General features: G+C 37.3%; 1 protein-coding gene across 5 annotated transcripts in view; it reads right to left on the bottom strand.

Moving 5' to 3' along the window:
- ccser2 (coiled-coil serine rich protein 2) overlaps positions 1-17644 on the bottom strand; it is a 69189-nt gene that overhangs the window by 31560 nt on the left and 19985 nt on the right. For all 5 annotated transcript variants that reach the window (XM_012966830.3, XM_002939724.5, XM_012966833.3 and 2 more), the window contains exons 4-5: positions 6644-6734; positions 3690-3834 (exon numbers count right to left, since the gene is read on the bottom strand). In XM_012966830.3, coding sequence (XP_012822284.2) covers positions 3690-3834; positions 6644-6734 — 236 coding nt within the window. The remainder of the gene's footprint in view (positions 1-3689; positions 3835-6643; positions 6735-17644) is intronic.

Genomic DNA, 17644 nt, shown 5'->3' with positions numbered 1-17644 from the left:
AAAAACACATAGGCCCAGGGTACAGCACTACCATCTTACTCCCTTTGTTCGGGTACTCTTTGTGCCATCCTGGGCCAGTAAATGTGCAGTATAGTAGCTTTTCACACTTTACTGTACATTCGAGTGGGAAAGGATACCTGCAAAACAATGGTGGTGAGTAACCCCTTTAGGCTAAGGCCAGTTTATAAAAGCAAGAGTATGCATTTTCAAAACATAGTGTCTGTCACTGCAGACCAAGAAGCGAGAGGAGTGAAGCTGATCTGCTGTTTCTTAGCAAGTGTATGCCTGTAGACTTTAAAGAGGTAACAACACTGGAAATTAAACCAATTTTTTACATCCATCGTAACACTGTCTTTGCATGCTATTTATAATTTTTTCTTAAAAGTATTTGCCCGGTGCTTTTACATTACCTATCTGATCCCCAAAGTTCCTCTATGAGGGGGCTGCCATATTTATGCAGCGGGAGTCAGTTAGCATTGAAAAGTGACAGTCAGGTTTAGTAACTTCAAGTAACAATTACTTATAAAAGCAGCTCTATCCGTGAGAAACGATCAACATGACCTATAGGGAACTTTTAATGTACATTCATATTTTTAAGAGTAGCTATTTAGTGTCAGTATCACTTTAACAAACAAATTCTTTAGCTCTACTTATGTTTGCAATTCTGTACAAGGAGGATATGCTGGGAAGTGAACAATCTTCTCTCATATTGCTTGTTTTGTGTGTAGTTTGCCAACAATCAGCAGGATGCAAATATTATTAATACATTAATAAAGCACCATCATATTCCCTTGCAATTAACCTGATAAAGTGTATTTAGCTTACCAAGAAGAGGGATTTCATTCTGAAAAGATAGCTCTTACCTAAAAAAACATTTTTCTATGGTCTGTATGATTTTTCATAATACAACACAAAATTAAAAGATCAGCTTGGTTATAATTTACAGATAAATAATAACTTTCTAAATTGCTTACATTACTAATGGAATCTAAATATATATATACACTGACCAAAAGTATATGGACAACCCTCCTAAAAATTGCATCTCCACAGTTTTTACATTCCTTGCTATGTATTAAATTTCACAAAAGTCTAACATCACCAGGTGTAATGGCATACATTGGCTGGAGTGGTGTAAAGATCTATGCCAGCTGACACTGGAAAGGTGGAAATGGGTTTTCTGAATTAAGCAACCATAATTATCGTAGCAATGTAGATGTCAGAAGAACTGATACTTGCCTGAATAAGTGAGGGCAACTGTAAAATTTTCTGAAGAAAGTCTAGTTAAAGCAAAACTTGCCAGGCAAAATATCCTAGTAGTAATAGAAATGTACTGCTCTGAATAAACCACATGGACCCCAGGACTGGTACAGAAACTAAACCACCAAGGGAAATCAACAAGCCAGCAATGTTGAGGACGAAGACACAGAGGTTTAAATAGCCTCTTCATAAGAAAATGCATTGCAGCTAGGCCTGATGAATATTAGTGTAGGTCATGAAAACAAAGCCACTAACACAGGATTGTAATTACTAATGGTAACTCTTTTTCATGAGTCCACACTCAGATCTTTTAGAATACAGTCCCTGATTTTAAACCCAACTGCATAGAGATGATTAGCTAAAATTGGAATTAAAGAACATTTATTTGGTTTGAGGTTTGGCATCTGCGCAGGCCAACAAACACCTGTTGGAAGAATAAATAGCAGCACCAAGCAAAATTCCTACATCTAAAAACCTTTGAAAAAGAGACAGTTATAATAACAAAGGGTGGACCAACTGTATGTTTGTTCAGATACTTTTGGTCATTTAGTGTAGTGTAGTTTACTTTTAAAGCGATACTGACACCAGAAATTAAACCTTTTTTACATCTATCATAACATTGTCTGCATGACCTTCATTTTTGCCATAAAAGTATTTGCCCAATGCTTTTATATTACCTGTCTGATCCCCCATGTTCCCCTATAAGGGGGCTGCCATATTTGTCCAGCAGGAGGCCGTTAGCATTAGAAGCTATAACTGACAGGCTGAGAAGTGACAGTCAGGTTGGCAAAACAGTCAGGTTTAGGAACTTCAAGTAACAATTATTTACAAAAGCAAATCTCTCACCAAAAATTAATCAACATGAGCTATAGGCAACTTTTTATGTACATATTTTGAGGAGTCGTTATTTAGTGTCAGTATCACTTTAATGTAAGTAAGTGTAAGTAGCTCACCTTTACAATAATATTTAGTATGATTTAGTTCTGGAATATACAGTTTTTATTTTGGAGGTGATGACAGTGGAGTTGGTGGTGTACTACAAAGGTAATTCAAAAGCATGCATTGTGCCATAGGTAAGCCTTGCGAGTCCCAACCTAATCTGTTTTAAATACATTTTCATGGGGAATAGTGACTGTTCTAGGCTTAAAACTAGAGCAGTGCTGCAACTCTGGAAGAAAACTAGCCAAACTGTCTACAAAACCAGCCTATGTAGCTATCTGAAAGGGAAGATAACTATAATTGCTGCATTACACAGCTAACCAGCCAAGCCAGGTATAGTTCTCTGTACAGACTTTGTGTATCTGTTGCAGCTTTGCTTTTCCTTTTTAGGCTTCATTTCCCTTTGTTACATTCTGTTGCCTGCTTTTAAGGTGCTCATCATACAGTACAACAGTATTGCTTTGTTTGTAGGGCAGCCTTTCACTAATGGTTTCATTAGCAAAAGGTTACATTACAAATTATTTTGTATTGTGAGCCCCATTTTGGTAATCACATATTCCTCAGCAAGTCTCCCTTTTGACATTCTCTCTCCTGTACCCTGCAAGAGCTTATGCATGAAAAAGTTGCTTAGAGCAGGGCCAGAACTAGGGGTAGGCAGAAGAGGCAGCTGCCTAGGGCGCAACGATTGGGGGGCGCCAGGCAGGAGCCTCTCCTGCCTACCCCTAGTGCTATTTTGTCATTGCCTCCGCCGCTTGTCATTAGCGGCGGAGGCAATGACCCGATCTTATCGCACCGCCCCCCATGCGCTTTGGTGCGCATGCGCCGTTGGGGGGGGTGGGGAGGTGGGCGGAGTTGGCCGACCGGGTTGCCTAGGGCGCCCGGTCGGCTTGGCCCGCCCCTGGCTTAGAGTGCTTTTTTTTCCATCAAAATACAAGATTAAAAGTGAATTAAATAGTAAATGTCACTTTTAAACAGTAAAGGGGAAAACTTCTCAGTCCTATAAATAACAGTAACAACTGTATAATTGCTTTATTTACTGCTCTGAAAGGCTAAATATTAATAAGATGCATTAAAGCCTATGTTACAACTTCAACCCTTAAAATCATATTCTCAAATGTTTTACTCCACAGCTATTCCTCAGCACATCCAAGCAAAGACTTTGCCATTTAATAAAAAGTGGTATATATATATATATATTAAAGCCTATGTTACAACTTCAACCCTTAAAATCATATTCTCAAATGTTTTACTCCACAGCTATTGCTCAGCACATCCAAGCAAAGACTTTGCCATTTAATAAAAAGTGGTATATATATATATATATATATATATATATATATATATATATATATATATATATATATATATATATATATATATATATAAAAAACCCTATATAAATCATATTTTTACCTTTAATCTGAGGGGGTTTGGCACTTGTAGTCAATGGGCACTTAGATAAACAGCATTAATTGATTTTATTTTTGTACCTGCTATTTTGATAGTTGTCTGCATTGCTCAGGTGGTACTGTTCCTGTCCATTAAGACTCTGGACTGCTCTTTTCCAGAAGGCCTGTTGTGGTTGCCTTAAACTCCTTTCTGCTCTTTCAAAATGACTCATATTTTCCACTTTCCCTAGAAAAAAAGAAAACAGCTTCTGTTGGAATTCTCCAAGAGTAAAATAAAGCCAATTAATAGAAAACCCCAAAATAAAAAAGTTCTATGACATTTTCAGTGCTTTTTTATGATTGCAGTCAAAAAAGCAAGCCAGTCAGACCATTTACGATTGAAACAATTGCACTGGGTAAATCATCAAACAAAGCAAAAGTACAAGAAATTGAAATTAGGGCTTAAGCACAACCAATTTAAACACCACACAACATATACAAAACATCACATATGAAAATTTAAACAGATAAAAATGTTAACAGTTAACTAGAATTCCAGCACATCTAAAATGTCAAGATTTCTAGAAAATCAGATAGTCTCCCCGTAGTCTGTTAGGTTATACAAAACTGCTTTTACCATAAATGTGTTAAATCGTTTTCAACAAGAATATAAAGTATGCTAAAAAAAACAAAATCCTGAAAATCCAGTTAAAGTAAATACAGATGAAAGAAAGAAACAAAAACAGAAGCAACGGAGGGAACTTTCAGCAACGAGAAGGAAAAGCTTGCATTACAATTTTCCAAAATATTTTTCCACCCATGTCGACTCATCCACTTACCCAAACAGCAAAACTGCACAAGGGAAACATTGTGTCACTCTCTTGTCGATTCCTACACTGTTACATACAAGGCATTTACACAAACAGGCCTTCCTTCCTACTGAATTCCCTCCCTCCGTCTGCCTGGGAATACAGCCCAGTTGTGTCCTATGACTTGAAACCTCAGCCCGAACTAACCACTTAAATAGTTAGTGAGGTAGAGCTAAGATTATAAATAGCAGCACCTCCCGGGATGGAGACTAGTACAAGAACGTTAAACAAAGCCACTTAAACACACATATTTGTTATAATCACTGCATTCCTTGGCTGGATTCCAGCTTTATTAAAGGGACACACAAATCAGCACTTAAAATGCACAAGAAATGATTTGTCTAGGATTAGTTAAAGGGGAATTATCAATCTGTGCTGTAAAGTGAAAGAGCTATGGATATTAAAAGGAGGTTTTTTTGTTTTTTTTTTCCTTTTAAAGAAACAGCATAAGCACAGTCATTCTTCAGCACTTAAGTCAAACAGTTTTCTTTTTGGGTGGTGGCTCAGACTTTTGACATAAATAACTGGAGTTAGCTTTACAACTTGTTTTTTTCTGACTGACAACAGCACTGCAATTTTAGCAATCTGCCAATTAACATTTACAGGCACGTTATAGCAAACATAGGTCTATCACTTAAAGTGCTTTGTATCCACCCCCTCCATACTGTCATTGCTTCAAGTGTATTTAGTATGGCACTTCATTCACAAGTATTAGGAGCGATTACAGGCAGAGAGGTGCAATTTTATCAGCCATTGTCTGATGGCACTGGCACTGGTACTGCATGGCAGCTCTGAAACCAGCGCTATTAGCATCAGACTTTAATCATCAGCCCGTTAGGATCAGCTTATATGACAGACACACTTTTTTTACTTGATAATTTGACAACCCCTAAGCTTACTGTTACTCAACAGCTGCTCAGAGCGCACTGAGCATGTCCATTATGGTCACCCCCTGTGACAACTTTAAAGGACTGGATTATTACTACTATAGAGATGTTTAACGGTTAGGCTGGTTCAATAAGCTAGGGAAATGTACTGCCCTGATTAGCGCTTGTCCAGGGAAAATGTTAACAGTTTAATACACTAGGGGTGTCTCACAGATTGGCACTGCAAAGGGAATTACCCTTTCCTGGTACTTTAAGCCAATTACAGAATGGTGTAAAGCAAAAGAGCCAGTATTAGTTGTACAGAAGCACAACGCTTTAATGAACAATTTAAATTGCGTTAAGAGAAACAGCACAAAAAAAAATTAAAATCCTCTATATAAATTTTATAATACAGGTATCGGACACCTTATCCGGAAACCCGTTATCCAGAAAGCTCCGAATTACGGAATGCCCGACTCCCATAGACTCCATTTTAATCAAATAATTCAGAATTTTAAAACTGATTTCCTTTTTCTATGTAGAAATAAAACAGAACCTTGTAATTGATTCCAACTAAGTTATTATTAATCCTTATTGGATGCAAAACAATCCTATTGGGTTTAATTAATGTTTTATTGATTTTTTAGTAGACTTAAGGTATTGAGATCCAAATTACGGAAAGACCCCTTATCCAGAATACCCTTGGTCCCGAGCATTCTGGATAATGGGTCCTATACCCGTACATTAATATGAGTAAACCTCTAAAACAGAAAATACTATACAACCCCTTAAACAGTAAGACCACTAAATACTGACAAATATAAAGATTGCTGATTGCTTAATGTAAAAGCATAGCATGGGGAATAGTTTATTGTACTCCTCCTTAACTAGGTACCATCTAAAATACATTATTTTGAAAATGTATTGGTACACTTTCTTGTTATAACCTTCACTTGATAAAGAATTTAAATTAAAAAAGGAATATGCTGCATTTCACAGAATTTATTGCCCGTGATCCAAAGCAATTTTATGCCCAGCTAATAAAAACATATTAAAATGTGCAATTGCCCTAAATGAGCACTCTTTCTGGATCCCTGTCTTTGTACCTATACAACACCATTAAGGAAACTGTGTCATAAACAACAAATTTCTTCATTCAATGATAAATGAGGACTACAGTGGAACCAATGAGCGAGACCACAATGCAACAGCAACGATTACTTGCTGGCTCTGTGTTAGGGCCAGAGTACATATTTCCTAACATACAGTGATAGTGTCCCTGTATATAATCTTTCAACAGTACAGTAAACTATATACAAACCAATGTCAAAAGGGGTGTCCTCTGGCAGATCAACATCCAGCATGAGATCATCATCTTCCAAATCGCAAGAATCTAGGTTATTTAAAATGTCCTATAAAAACAAACATGATAATGTTAACAAGCTAAATAATTTCTGCATCCATTTTAAAAATAACATCTTTTTATTGCTACAGCTGTTTTTCCAGAAATGTACACAAAACACTATGGGGCATATTTTACTTCACCAAAGTTTACCTAAATTCATCAGGTGTATTTTCACAACACATCTCATATTTACTAAAAATTGTAAGTAACCTGTTAAAGGGAGAAATGTGGTCAATTTCCTCTTTCGTAAAATCTTGTGTTAAAATTCCCCATACCGCTGTAGTGGAGAAAACTTTCTAGGGAATTTACACTACAAAGAAATGACCTATGTCCGATACTTGCATGGGGGTGGTGACATAACAAAATGCAAACATGGATGCTCTTTTTTACAAAAGTGCTTCATCAGCCTGAACATGGAGAAACTTCATTCTTGTGTGCTTTGTAAATTTGTGACTATTCACTAGAAAAATTATATGAATTTACTCCAAAGCAAAGAAAACTTGGAGTTAATTCACCAACTTATCATACTCACCTTTAAGTAAACTGGTGAAATTGTCAGGAATTTTCATGGCATGGCATGGTTCACACTCTAACACATACAGTGGAGGAAATAATTATTTGACCCCTCACTGATTTTGTAAGTTTGTCCAATGACAAAGAAATGAAAAGTCTCAGAACAGTATCATTTCAATGGTAGGTTTATTTTAACAGTGGCAGATAGCACATCAAAAGGAAAATCGAAAAAATAACTTTAAATAAAAGATAGCAACTGATTTGCATTTCATTGAGTGAAATAAGTTTTTGAACCCTCTAACAAAAAAACACTTAATACTTAGTGGAAAAACCCTTGTTTGCAAGCACAGAGGTCAAACGTTTCTTGTAATTGATGACCAAGTTTGCGCACATTTTAGGAGGAATGTTGGTCCACTCCTCTTTGCAGATCATCTCTAAATCCCTAAGGTTTCGAGGCTGTCTCTGTGCAACTCTGAGCTTGAGCTCCCTCCATAGGTTTTCTATTGGATTAAGGTCCGGAGACTGACTAGGCCACTCCATGACCTTAATGTGCTTCTTCGTGAGCCATTCCTTTGTTGCCTTTGCTGTATGTTTTGGGTCATTGTCGTGCTGGAACACCCATCCACGACCCATTTTCAGTTTCCTGGCAGAGGGAAGGAGGTTGTCGTTCAGGATTTCACGATACATGGCTCCGTCCATTTTCCCGTTAATGCGAATAAGTTGTCCTGTGCCCTTAGCAGAAAAACACCCCCAAAGCAAAATGTTTCCACCCCCATGCTTGACGGTGGGGACGGTGTTTTGGGGGTCATAGGCAGCATTTTTCTTCCTCCAAAAACAGCGAGTTGAGTTAATGCCAAAGAGCTCTATTTTGGTCTCATCAGACCACAGCACCTTCTCCCAGTCACTCACAGAATCATTCAGGTGTTCATTGGCAAACTTCAGACGGGCCTGAACATGTGCCTTCTTGAGCAGGGGGACCTTGCGAGCCCTGCAGGATTTTAATCCATTGCGGTGTAATGTGTTTCCAATGGTTTTCTTGGTGACTGTGGTCCCTGCTAATTTGAGGTCATTAACTAACTCCTCCCGTGTAGTTCTAGGATGCTTTTTCACCTTTCTCAGAATCACTGACACCCCACGAGGTGAGATCTTGCGTGGAGCCCCAGAGCGAGGTCGATTGATGGTCATTTTGTGCTCCTTCCATTTTCGAACAATCGCACCAACAGTTGTCACCTTCTCTCCCAGCTTCTTGCTAATGGTTTTGTAGCCCATTCCAGCCTTGTGCAGGTCTACAATTTTGTCTCTGACATCCTTGGACAGCTCTTTGGTCTTTCCCATGTTGGAGAGTTTGGAGTCTGATTGATTCTGTGGACAGGTGTCTTTTATACAGGTGACTAGTTAAGACAGGTGTCCTTAATGAGGTTGACTAATTGAGTAGAAGTGTCTTACCACTCTGTGGGAGCCAGAACTCTTAATGGTTGGTAGGGGTTCAAAAACTTATTTCACTCAATGAAATGCAAATCAGTTGCTATCTTTTATTTAAAGTTATTTTTTCGATTTTCCTTTTGATGTGCTATCTGCCACTGTTAAAATAAACCTACCATTGAAATGATACTGTTCTAAGACTTTTCATTTCTTTGTCATTGGACAAACTTACAAAATCAGTGAGGGGTCAAATAATTATTTCCTCCACTGTAAGTGTATCACATAACTGAAAACGGCTTGATTTATTTCTGCACTCAACAAAAATCTGTATATGAAATTCACTTCACTGTAATGTTCTAAACTCATCCCGTAAAAATTAAAAAAAAGCCATTTTCACAACTGATATGCAGTGTGCTAAATTGTAGGCCGACATGTGTACAGTCCTTATTTCATAAGAAAAATCTCAATTTGCTATTGTTTTCGCTTTGCCGTTTCTGAGGTTATTTGCATTAAGGGTCATTGGTATCATGTAAAGAAAGAAAAGGGGTGTTTAATTAGTTAGTGAGCAAAAAAAATTATATCATTTAGAGACATAGGCATACAAGATGTCTAGCTCACTTCAGATTTTAGGATACATTGTGACAAAACATTTACAACTAAGATGATGTGTTTTACATTTATATTCTATGAGAACAAAAAGGCACAGATGAGACAACCTGATGGTTTGTGTCCTTGCTACATTTGCTCCCATGTGCAAATGGTCAACAGCTTGCAAGAATTCCAGACAAACATAGCATAAGTGAGAGTTTTTCAGCGCCCAAGCTCCCCCTTTAAATCATTTCAGACCCACCCTACAACACACGAGGTGGTCAATTTCACAGTTTGAAAAGTCTGCTTTTAAAGTTATGCTAAATGAGAATCTGACCCTGCAGATATAAACTACAACAGTAAGGTTGCAAGGAAAAAAACAGCCACAACCTTGGCAATAGTCCATGACCTAATAAACAATTTGTTTAATTTGGTATTGTATTTATCAAGAATACAAAACTGATTCAATTGTGAATTTAAAAAAAATTGAATTTTTGACCATTCATCTGCTCATACTACAAAACACTAGTCCACCCAGCAAGACCACTTACATACTGAAAGCCTCACCATAATCAGTAGGCCACATCCCTTTCCACGAGGAAGATTCTTGACCATTTCCCAATAAATAGGTCAGCTGGGGGAATAAAAACTATTCTGGCTTGGGGTGTTATTAGTTTATTTATAAGTATTGGACCTTTAATCCAGACTACAGGGGACCTTGGGTCATTATATATTTTGTATCTCCATATCTCAAGTCTACTAAAAAATAAAAAAAAAATTGCAAACATTAATTAAACTTAATAGAAATGTTTTGACTCCAATAAGAATTAAGTATATCTTAGTAGGGATCAAGTACTGGGTACTGCTATATTATTACTACAGAGAAAAGGGAAATAAAATAAATGTTTAAAAATTATTAAAATTAAATTATGGGAGATGGCATTCCTGTCATACCTAGCTTTCTGGACAACAGGTTTCCGAATAACTAATCCCCTACCTGTATATGTGGTAAAGATACATCCTCCCCCCTGCAAATCATTAACTATTATTAGTAAATTCAATATAAACTTGGTATTACAGTACTCACAACAATTATAATCTGAGGTCAGCAAAATAATTTGTTACACAAGTGTGTCCTCTGTATTTGTCCTTTCTTTTGCAATATAAAACATACATTCATTAACTTTTATTTCAATACAGTTAATGCTGGTTACAATATAAATTTCTAGGAAAAAACAATCTCTGTCATGACAAAATCCTTGCAAATGAAACACTGTAACATGATTGTCATTACAGAGAAAATACTTTAAAACAATAAAAAGCAAACATACCAACAGGCAGAAAAGAAACAGCTAGTCCATATATGCCTATTAAATGCTTAAAAATATATATATTATATGTGCACTTTCAACCTGCATTTGTTAGACCCTGTTCTGTGGTCTGTACCCAAAATCAAGAGCAAATTAGGTCTCCGCTCCTAAGAGTTACACACCCACATGGCATCATTTGATCAATGAACACTTTTTCTGTCATGTGGAGCAAGGCATATATCAGCAGGTTTAAAATGGTAATACCCTGAGAATACAAATGTATAATGATTATATAATGAATTATTCACAATGCCGCTAGACCTGTGTTACTGCAATTCACACTTAACAGTAATGCTGTCTTACCAGCTTCTGTATAAAGAATTCTATTAAATAATGCACATTGTATTTATGTAAGGGTGGGGCAGGGCTGACCACCTTGCAGAAAATTACAACTACATATGTCTGAGAACATTGAATAATGAGCTGGACATAAACTTGGTCCTTGCCAAAGTAGCGTATCTCTGCCATATTGGCCATCCCCGCACTGGACAAAATCAGGCTGATAACTGCATCAATTTGTCAATGCATTTCTTACCCAACGAGATTTCCAAACCTGCCCAAGTTATATATGCCTAATTTCTGGCCCAATATTAATCAGGGACAGCCCCCATACAGCAGTAAATATGCTGCAAACTGCACAGCTTACTATGGAGCCACTGGGCCTGAAGGTCCAGATGACCTGTTTGAAATAAAATGGTTTTGCTAAAACTGAATAATAGAAATAAAGCATGAAAGAAATTCATGGTTATCCACAAACCTACAGCATAAAGCTTGTAGGCACACTAAAAACATGGATTAATTGATTTATGCCTATTCAGCGTCAGACTGGGCCTTGGGGCACTGGGAAAAAACCCGGTGGGCCCCAGTTGCCCAGAGCCGATCCCCCCCAGGGAACTCTATTGATCCACCGGACGGGTGTTGGGGGCCATTAAGAGGTGCAGCGGCCCCTGAGGCAGAAGCTCTGGTGGGCCCTCCATCACCCAGTACACCAACCCAGTACACCAACTTGTGCACAGATAGAAGTCAATGTTCAAATGACATGACATGAGTTAGCATTTGCTAAGCCGCAGGGAAAAAAAAAAAGTAGCGACTTTTGAGATTTATTATGGTTTTTTTCCGTGACAATTCGGAATCCGAAACTCTCCACCTGTCAAGGTCATGTAGAAGTCAATGGCATATGTCCCTTTCCTAGTGACTAAGTTTGTTTAATTACATTGTACTATCACCGCTGTTTTAAATAGTCACTGACCACATGTGAGGCCCCTAAAATGATGTCTACCACCAGCTAAACCACTCAGCAAGTTGAGCAAGAACCAAATATATTGTATAGAATCAGCATACATTATATTTGTTCTTTATGTACACACACAGATCTAGCTTACCTTGGCATTAATTTAAAACAAAAAAGAAAAAAAAAATTTAGATGTATCCTATACGTTGCTTCAGCTGTTAGTTACCGTGAAAACAGTCACTACTGTGAAATCACCCAAGTGTAGGAAACTATTTAAAATGTACTAAACAGATATATAAGAAAGTGAAAAACTTTATGAAATTAATTCAGCTTCTGACAACACAAGCAGTACTGTTTGTTACATCTGTACTATTGGAGAGATGATATAGTAACAAATTACATTATAATGACGGTGGGTATCATAAACCCAGTTTTGATCATCAAAAATCAACAAGTACATCGCTCAGGTATTGGAAATATTGAAATAATTCAAAGAGACAATTTAACTTAAAGGGGTTGTTCACATTAAAATTAACATTTAGTATGATGTAGAGAGCAATATTAGGAAACAATCTGCAATTGGTCCTAATTTTTTTTTTTTTTTTTTTTAATTATGTTCTTGTTCAACTCTCCAATTTGAAATTTCAGCACCTATCTGGTTGCTAGGGTCTAAATTATCCTAGCAAGCAGGCAGTGGTTTGAATGAGAGACTAAAAATTGGCCATTCAATAACATACTAAAAGTTAACTTAAAGGTGCAACACCCATTTAAGACAAAGCAAAGGAACCACTACTTATAGACAGAGCATGTTTTAATTATAACCCCCTCCCCTAATAGTCAGTTCTATTGAACATATTCTGAGAGAGTATCCAACTGTGATTGCTGAATGAGTAATTTAATTGCTGTAGCTCCATGTCAGGAAAGAGTACAGTGGGGTTGGGCACACATGTATTTTCAACAAAAATTCTCTGTAAAAAAGTACAATACTTTGACTAAAGGTCAATCACATGTTCCTTCAATTATCACCAGACTGGAACAATTGAAACAAAGAAAAAACAGAGAAAAGTCTTGTCTGCTTAATTATTGCAACTATATGAGATCCTATGGATGTGAATGAAGGTCTCATACTTTCGAACTGCAGTCAAGCAATGAAAAAGCTAATAATTTACTCAAAATCGTGAAATGTCAATAGACAGCAAAACAAAAGGATGACAGCAGAGGAAAAAAAAGGCTTATATACAAAGATCATCAGTATAAAACTTGTCTATTAATGTTAAATGTGAGAGAATGTCACACCTTCTGTTCACTATAATAATCGGCTCAACATGCATTAATTATGCTTTAACACATCTTATACTATTATTTTTGCTAGGAAAGGGGTTCCTGTTCCAAGTCAAAGTCAACCACATTATTTAAAATCTTCAGAAATTAAGTCAACTGTTATACATAATGGGTGGGTATCTGTGCAACAGAATAGGCATTACTCACATCAGGACATATTTCAGACACAGAAGAAAGCAAACCACATTCTCTATTGCAGCGCTTTCTTCTGTCCGTTCCGCTGCATTAAAGCTGGCCAAACTATAGCTAATTCCCAATATGATACAATAACGGCTTTTACAGTTCCAGGTTGGCTAACGCGTGATGCAGTATCAATGGTTTTCTGTCAGGCTTATTACTGCGATTGCCTCAAAGTTTGACCAAATAGCTCATTTAGGGGTACCACATACCATCATTATACTGCATGGTCAGAAAAATCTGAACTGTATAAAATATTAGTGAAGGTATGACCAGTTTTATATTAATAATCCATGTGATAGAGTTGGGGATTGCACATCCATGTATAAGTAAGGTCAGAAAATGTACTATACTGTGCATGCACCAGCCTAGGGTACTGTAAGAAATCACAGGGAAGATAGAAGATGATAGTGGAATGACACTCTCATAAAAAGAACTGCTTTAGGGCTCTGGCACACGGGGGAGATTAGTCGCCCGCGATAAAACTCCCTGTTCGCGGGCAACTAATCTCCCCGAGTTGCCTACCCCTGCCAACCCACCAGCGAACATGTAAGTCGCCGGCGGGATGGCAGACGCGGCGGCGCGATTTCAGGGAATCGCCGAAAAAGACTCGCGAGTCTTTTTCGGCGATTCCCTGAAATTGCCCCGCCGCGTCTGCCATCCCGCCGGCGACTTACATGTTCGCCGGTGGGATGGCAGGGGTAGGCAACTCGGGGAGATTAGTCACCCGCGAACAGGGAGTTTTATCGCGGGCGACTAATCTCCCCCGTGTGCCAGAGCCCTTAGGGTCGCAGTTTAGTTTAAAAAAAAAAAAAAAAGTCAACAACACACCCCAGTAAATTTTACTGTTTACCAAAAATTAGGGCCATAAAAGAAGACTCCAAAGAAGAAAAATCCAAGCTTATTTTTAAAAATTTACATTTTGGAAAAATGGTATATAGAAAATGATAGCAAAAAGTGATTAGGGTGTGCTATTTGAAAATGATTTTTTTTAATAAAATGAAAAACCCCTTTAAGAAATTCTGCCTTGGGAAGCTGATCTCAAACTGTTACTGGTAAACATAGCAGACAGTTAGTTTATTATTCAGCATGATTGGAGACCTGAGGCTCTGTATAAGGAGTCTTTTAGTTGCATGTATGTATGTATGTATGTATGTATGTATGTATGTATGTATGTATGTATATATGTATGTATGTCTTTATTTATAAAGTTACTTTTCGTAATAGAACCACTATGCAATCTTGGTTTATATTAAAGGAAAAGAAACAAAAAAATTTTAAATAAAAAAATCTATTCTACCCTCCCCCAATAATTGCCCTATCTTGAAAACCATTTGTTATTTTGAATGCTTTAGAAGAAAATACCTGTTAAACTCGGCTTCCTGTCATTTGAACAAAGGCGATACCGGGGAAAGTATCAGGAGATGCATGAACTATGCGGCGATCGATTGATTGAGCCTAGCCTGACTCCTTCCTATACAGAAGTCAGGCTAGGCTTGATCAATCATCGCCGCATAGTTCATGCATCTCCTGATTCTTTCCCCGACATCGCCGTATTGCCTTAGTTCAAATGACAGGAAGCCAAGTTTTTACAGGTATTTTCTACTAAAGCATTCAAAATAACAAATGGTTTTCAGGATAGGGCAATTATTGGGGGAGGGTAGAATAGATTTTTAGTTAAAATTTTTTAGTGTTACTTTTCCTTTAACCACAAGTAACAGTCTCATTACTACAGAGAAAAACAGATCCTACAACTAACATGAGAAAGAACTGAATAAGCTTTTTATTACTGTAATCACTATCCCTATAATTAAATGTTGGATTTGAAAGTTACATATGTATGGTTATGGAATGCTGCTCACAAAAAAAAAATGAAGAGGTTTAAACATTTTCACAAAAAAAAAAATATAAATATATATATCAGACAAATCAAATAAAATACGACCTCTAACAAGCATTTTTCTATTACAGACAAGCAATTGTTCAAATAAGAATGGTAATTTTAGAATTTAATTAGTAATGACAATGAATTGTCTCTGATCAATCACTTTTATGCATGCTCTACTTCACCAAAACAACAGCTAACAGTCACAAAAAATTATTTGTGTTCTGACAAAATGTTGAAGGGAATGTATCGATGGGAACAACCATTTCTTAACATAGTTTCTGAAATAGTAACTTGAAAACTACAAAATGCTAACCATTAAAAATGTCACCTACTAGGAACAGTGATTTATCTTTAAGCTTTTTGCTCTGCATATGGTTTTTTGCTAATAGGAGTAAATAAATTAACTGAGAAAATAGAAAATTATTCAGGAATGCAAACTGTGCATACTGTTTTGGGAAGTGGGTCTGCAGGACCATTATTTCAACTCAACTGAGGTAGCAATCCCAAATGATGAGTCAACACAACCTCCTCTAAGCAAAGAGAGCTACACACAGTCCATAGCAAGTCTTTTCATCCTACCCTCTATGGCTACCCTCTATAGCAACTTCAAGCATCCTGCTACCAAAAAGCAAAGTCTATAAAATTATTATGATCTATATGTCAATGTGCTATAAGCACAATACAATACATGCATATAGCAGCTTAGAAACTACTGCCAGTCAATTAAATAAATCTGATAAGGATGTCATCAGTGACTTCCCTGGGATATTTTTTCCCTAAGTGGCAATAAAACTTCCAAGGTCATATACTTTGTTAGAGGTTAGTGAGCAAATGCACCTCTTAACCCAAAACAATAACAGATTCTGGCAAGCAGCCAAATTGAACCAGCTGTTACTGCTAAAGAACAGATGAGCAATGCTGTAATAAAATACCCCAGCATCAGGGATAAAGGAGGGGGCATGGAGAGAAGCAGAATTAACCCACATTTCCATAACCATGTAAAAACATTTAACATTCATGCTTTAAAAAAAATCCAGTAGGAAACAAACAAAAAAAAGGAAATTCATCCTAGAATCTAGATAATCAGAAATTAATAAATTAAAAAAATCTAAATTATAGTTATAGAATGGCCAATTCTAAGCAATTTTTCAATTGGACGTCATTATTCATTTTGTATAGTTTATGAAATATTTGCCTTCTCCTTGCTCTTTCTAGCTTTAAAATGGGGGTCACTGACCCCAGCAGCCAATAAAACATTTGCTCTGTTACTTTTTATTCCTTATCTTACTATTCAAGCCCTCATCTATTGAAATTCCTGTCTCTCATTCAAATCAATCCCTGGTTGCCAAGGTAATTGGGACCCTAGCAACTTAATAGCTGTTGAAATTAGAAACTGAATTGCTGAACAAAAAGCGAAATAATAAAACATGCAGACTGATAGCTGAATTTTACTCTCTACATCAGCGATACCCAACCAGTGGCTCAGAAGCAACATGCTGCTCAACAACCCCTTAAGGCTCTGGCACACGGGGAGATTAGTCGCCCGCGACAAATCTCCTGTGTCTCGGGCGACTAATCTCCCCAAAATGCCATCCCACCGGCAAAAATGTAAATCGCCGGTGGGATGGCATACGCGGCGGCGCGATTTCACTGAAATCGTGCAAGTTTCCTCTCGAGGCAGGGGAGATTAGTTGCCCGCAAACAGGGAGTTTTGTCGCGGGCGACTAATCTCCCCGTGTGCCAGAGCCAAGAATATGTCCCACTTCAGTAAAATCTGCCTACCTTGTGTCTGCACCTGAAAGCATTGAATATGCTACATACACTACATGTGGCATTAGCCTTAGATGTTGCTCACAGTGGCTCACGGATAAAAAAAAGTTTGAGGACCCCTTCCCTAAATCATACTAAAGTAAACAACCCCTTTAAACATATTTACACTAGTAATATGAGACAAACAGAGGTAGGCAAAACCTAGATATGTTACCTGTGTTTGGGTGAATCATATAAATGTTAGTGCTGTGTCTATCTGCATTCAAGTCCCATGTTTCATCATAAGTACAAGCCTCTGTCTGGTAAATGTTTTTCAAACACAAAAGGTGTGACATGGCACAAACCACAGCAGACACAAAACAAACAAACAAATCCTCTGCAAGCAAAACTGCCAGAAAACAAATGTTTGAATATTTATAAACTTTTTATAGTATAACAGTATGTAGAATTTAAGGAATGTTGATAAACGTAAATCCCAGGGTAAACCTGTTTTGTGTCACAGACACTTATGAGCTAATACTGCCACTCCGAGCAGCCTCAAATGATTAAGCCAAACCAAGTCTCTGTCATGAGTTTAAATGTTTTTTTATCATTCTCACTGCGTTTGTGTACAGGAT

The sequence above is a fragment of the Xenopus tropicalis genome, chromosome 7 (assembly GCF_000004195.4).
Source record: "Xenopus tropicalis strain Nigerian chromosome 7, UCB_Xtro_10.0, whole genome shotgun sequence".
NCBI lineage: Eukaryota > Metazoa > Chordata > Amphibia > Anura > Pipidae > Xenopus > Xenopus tropicalis.
The sequence above is the reverse complement of the archived record's forward strand: the minus strand, read 5'-3'. Positions and strand labels throughout refer to the sequence as shown.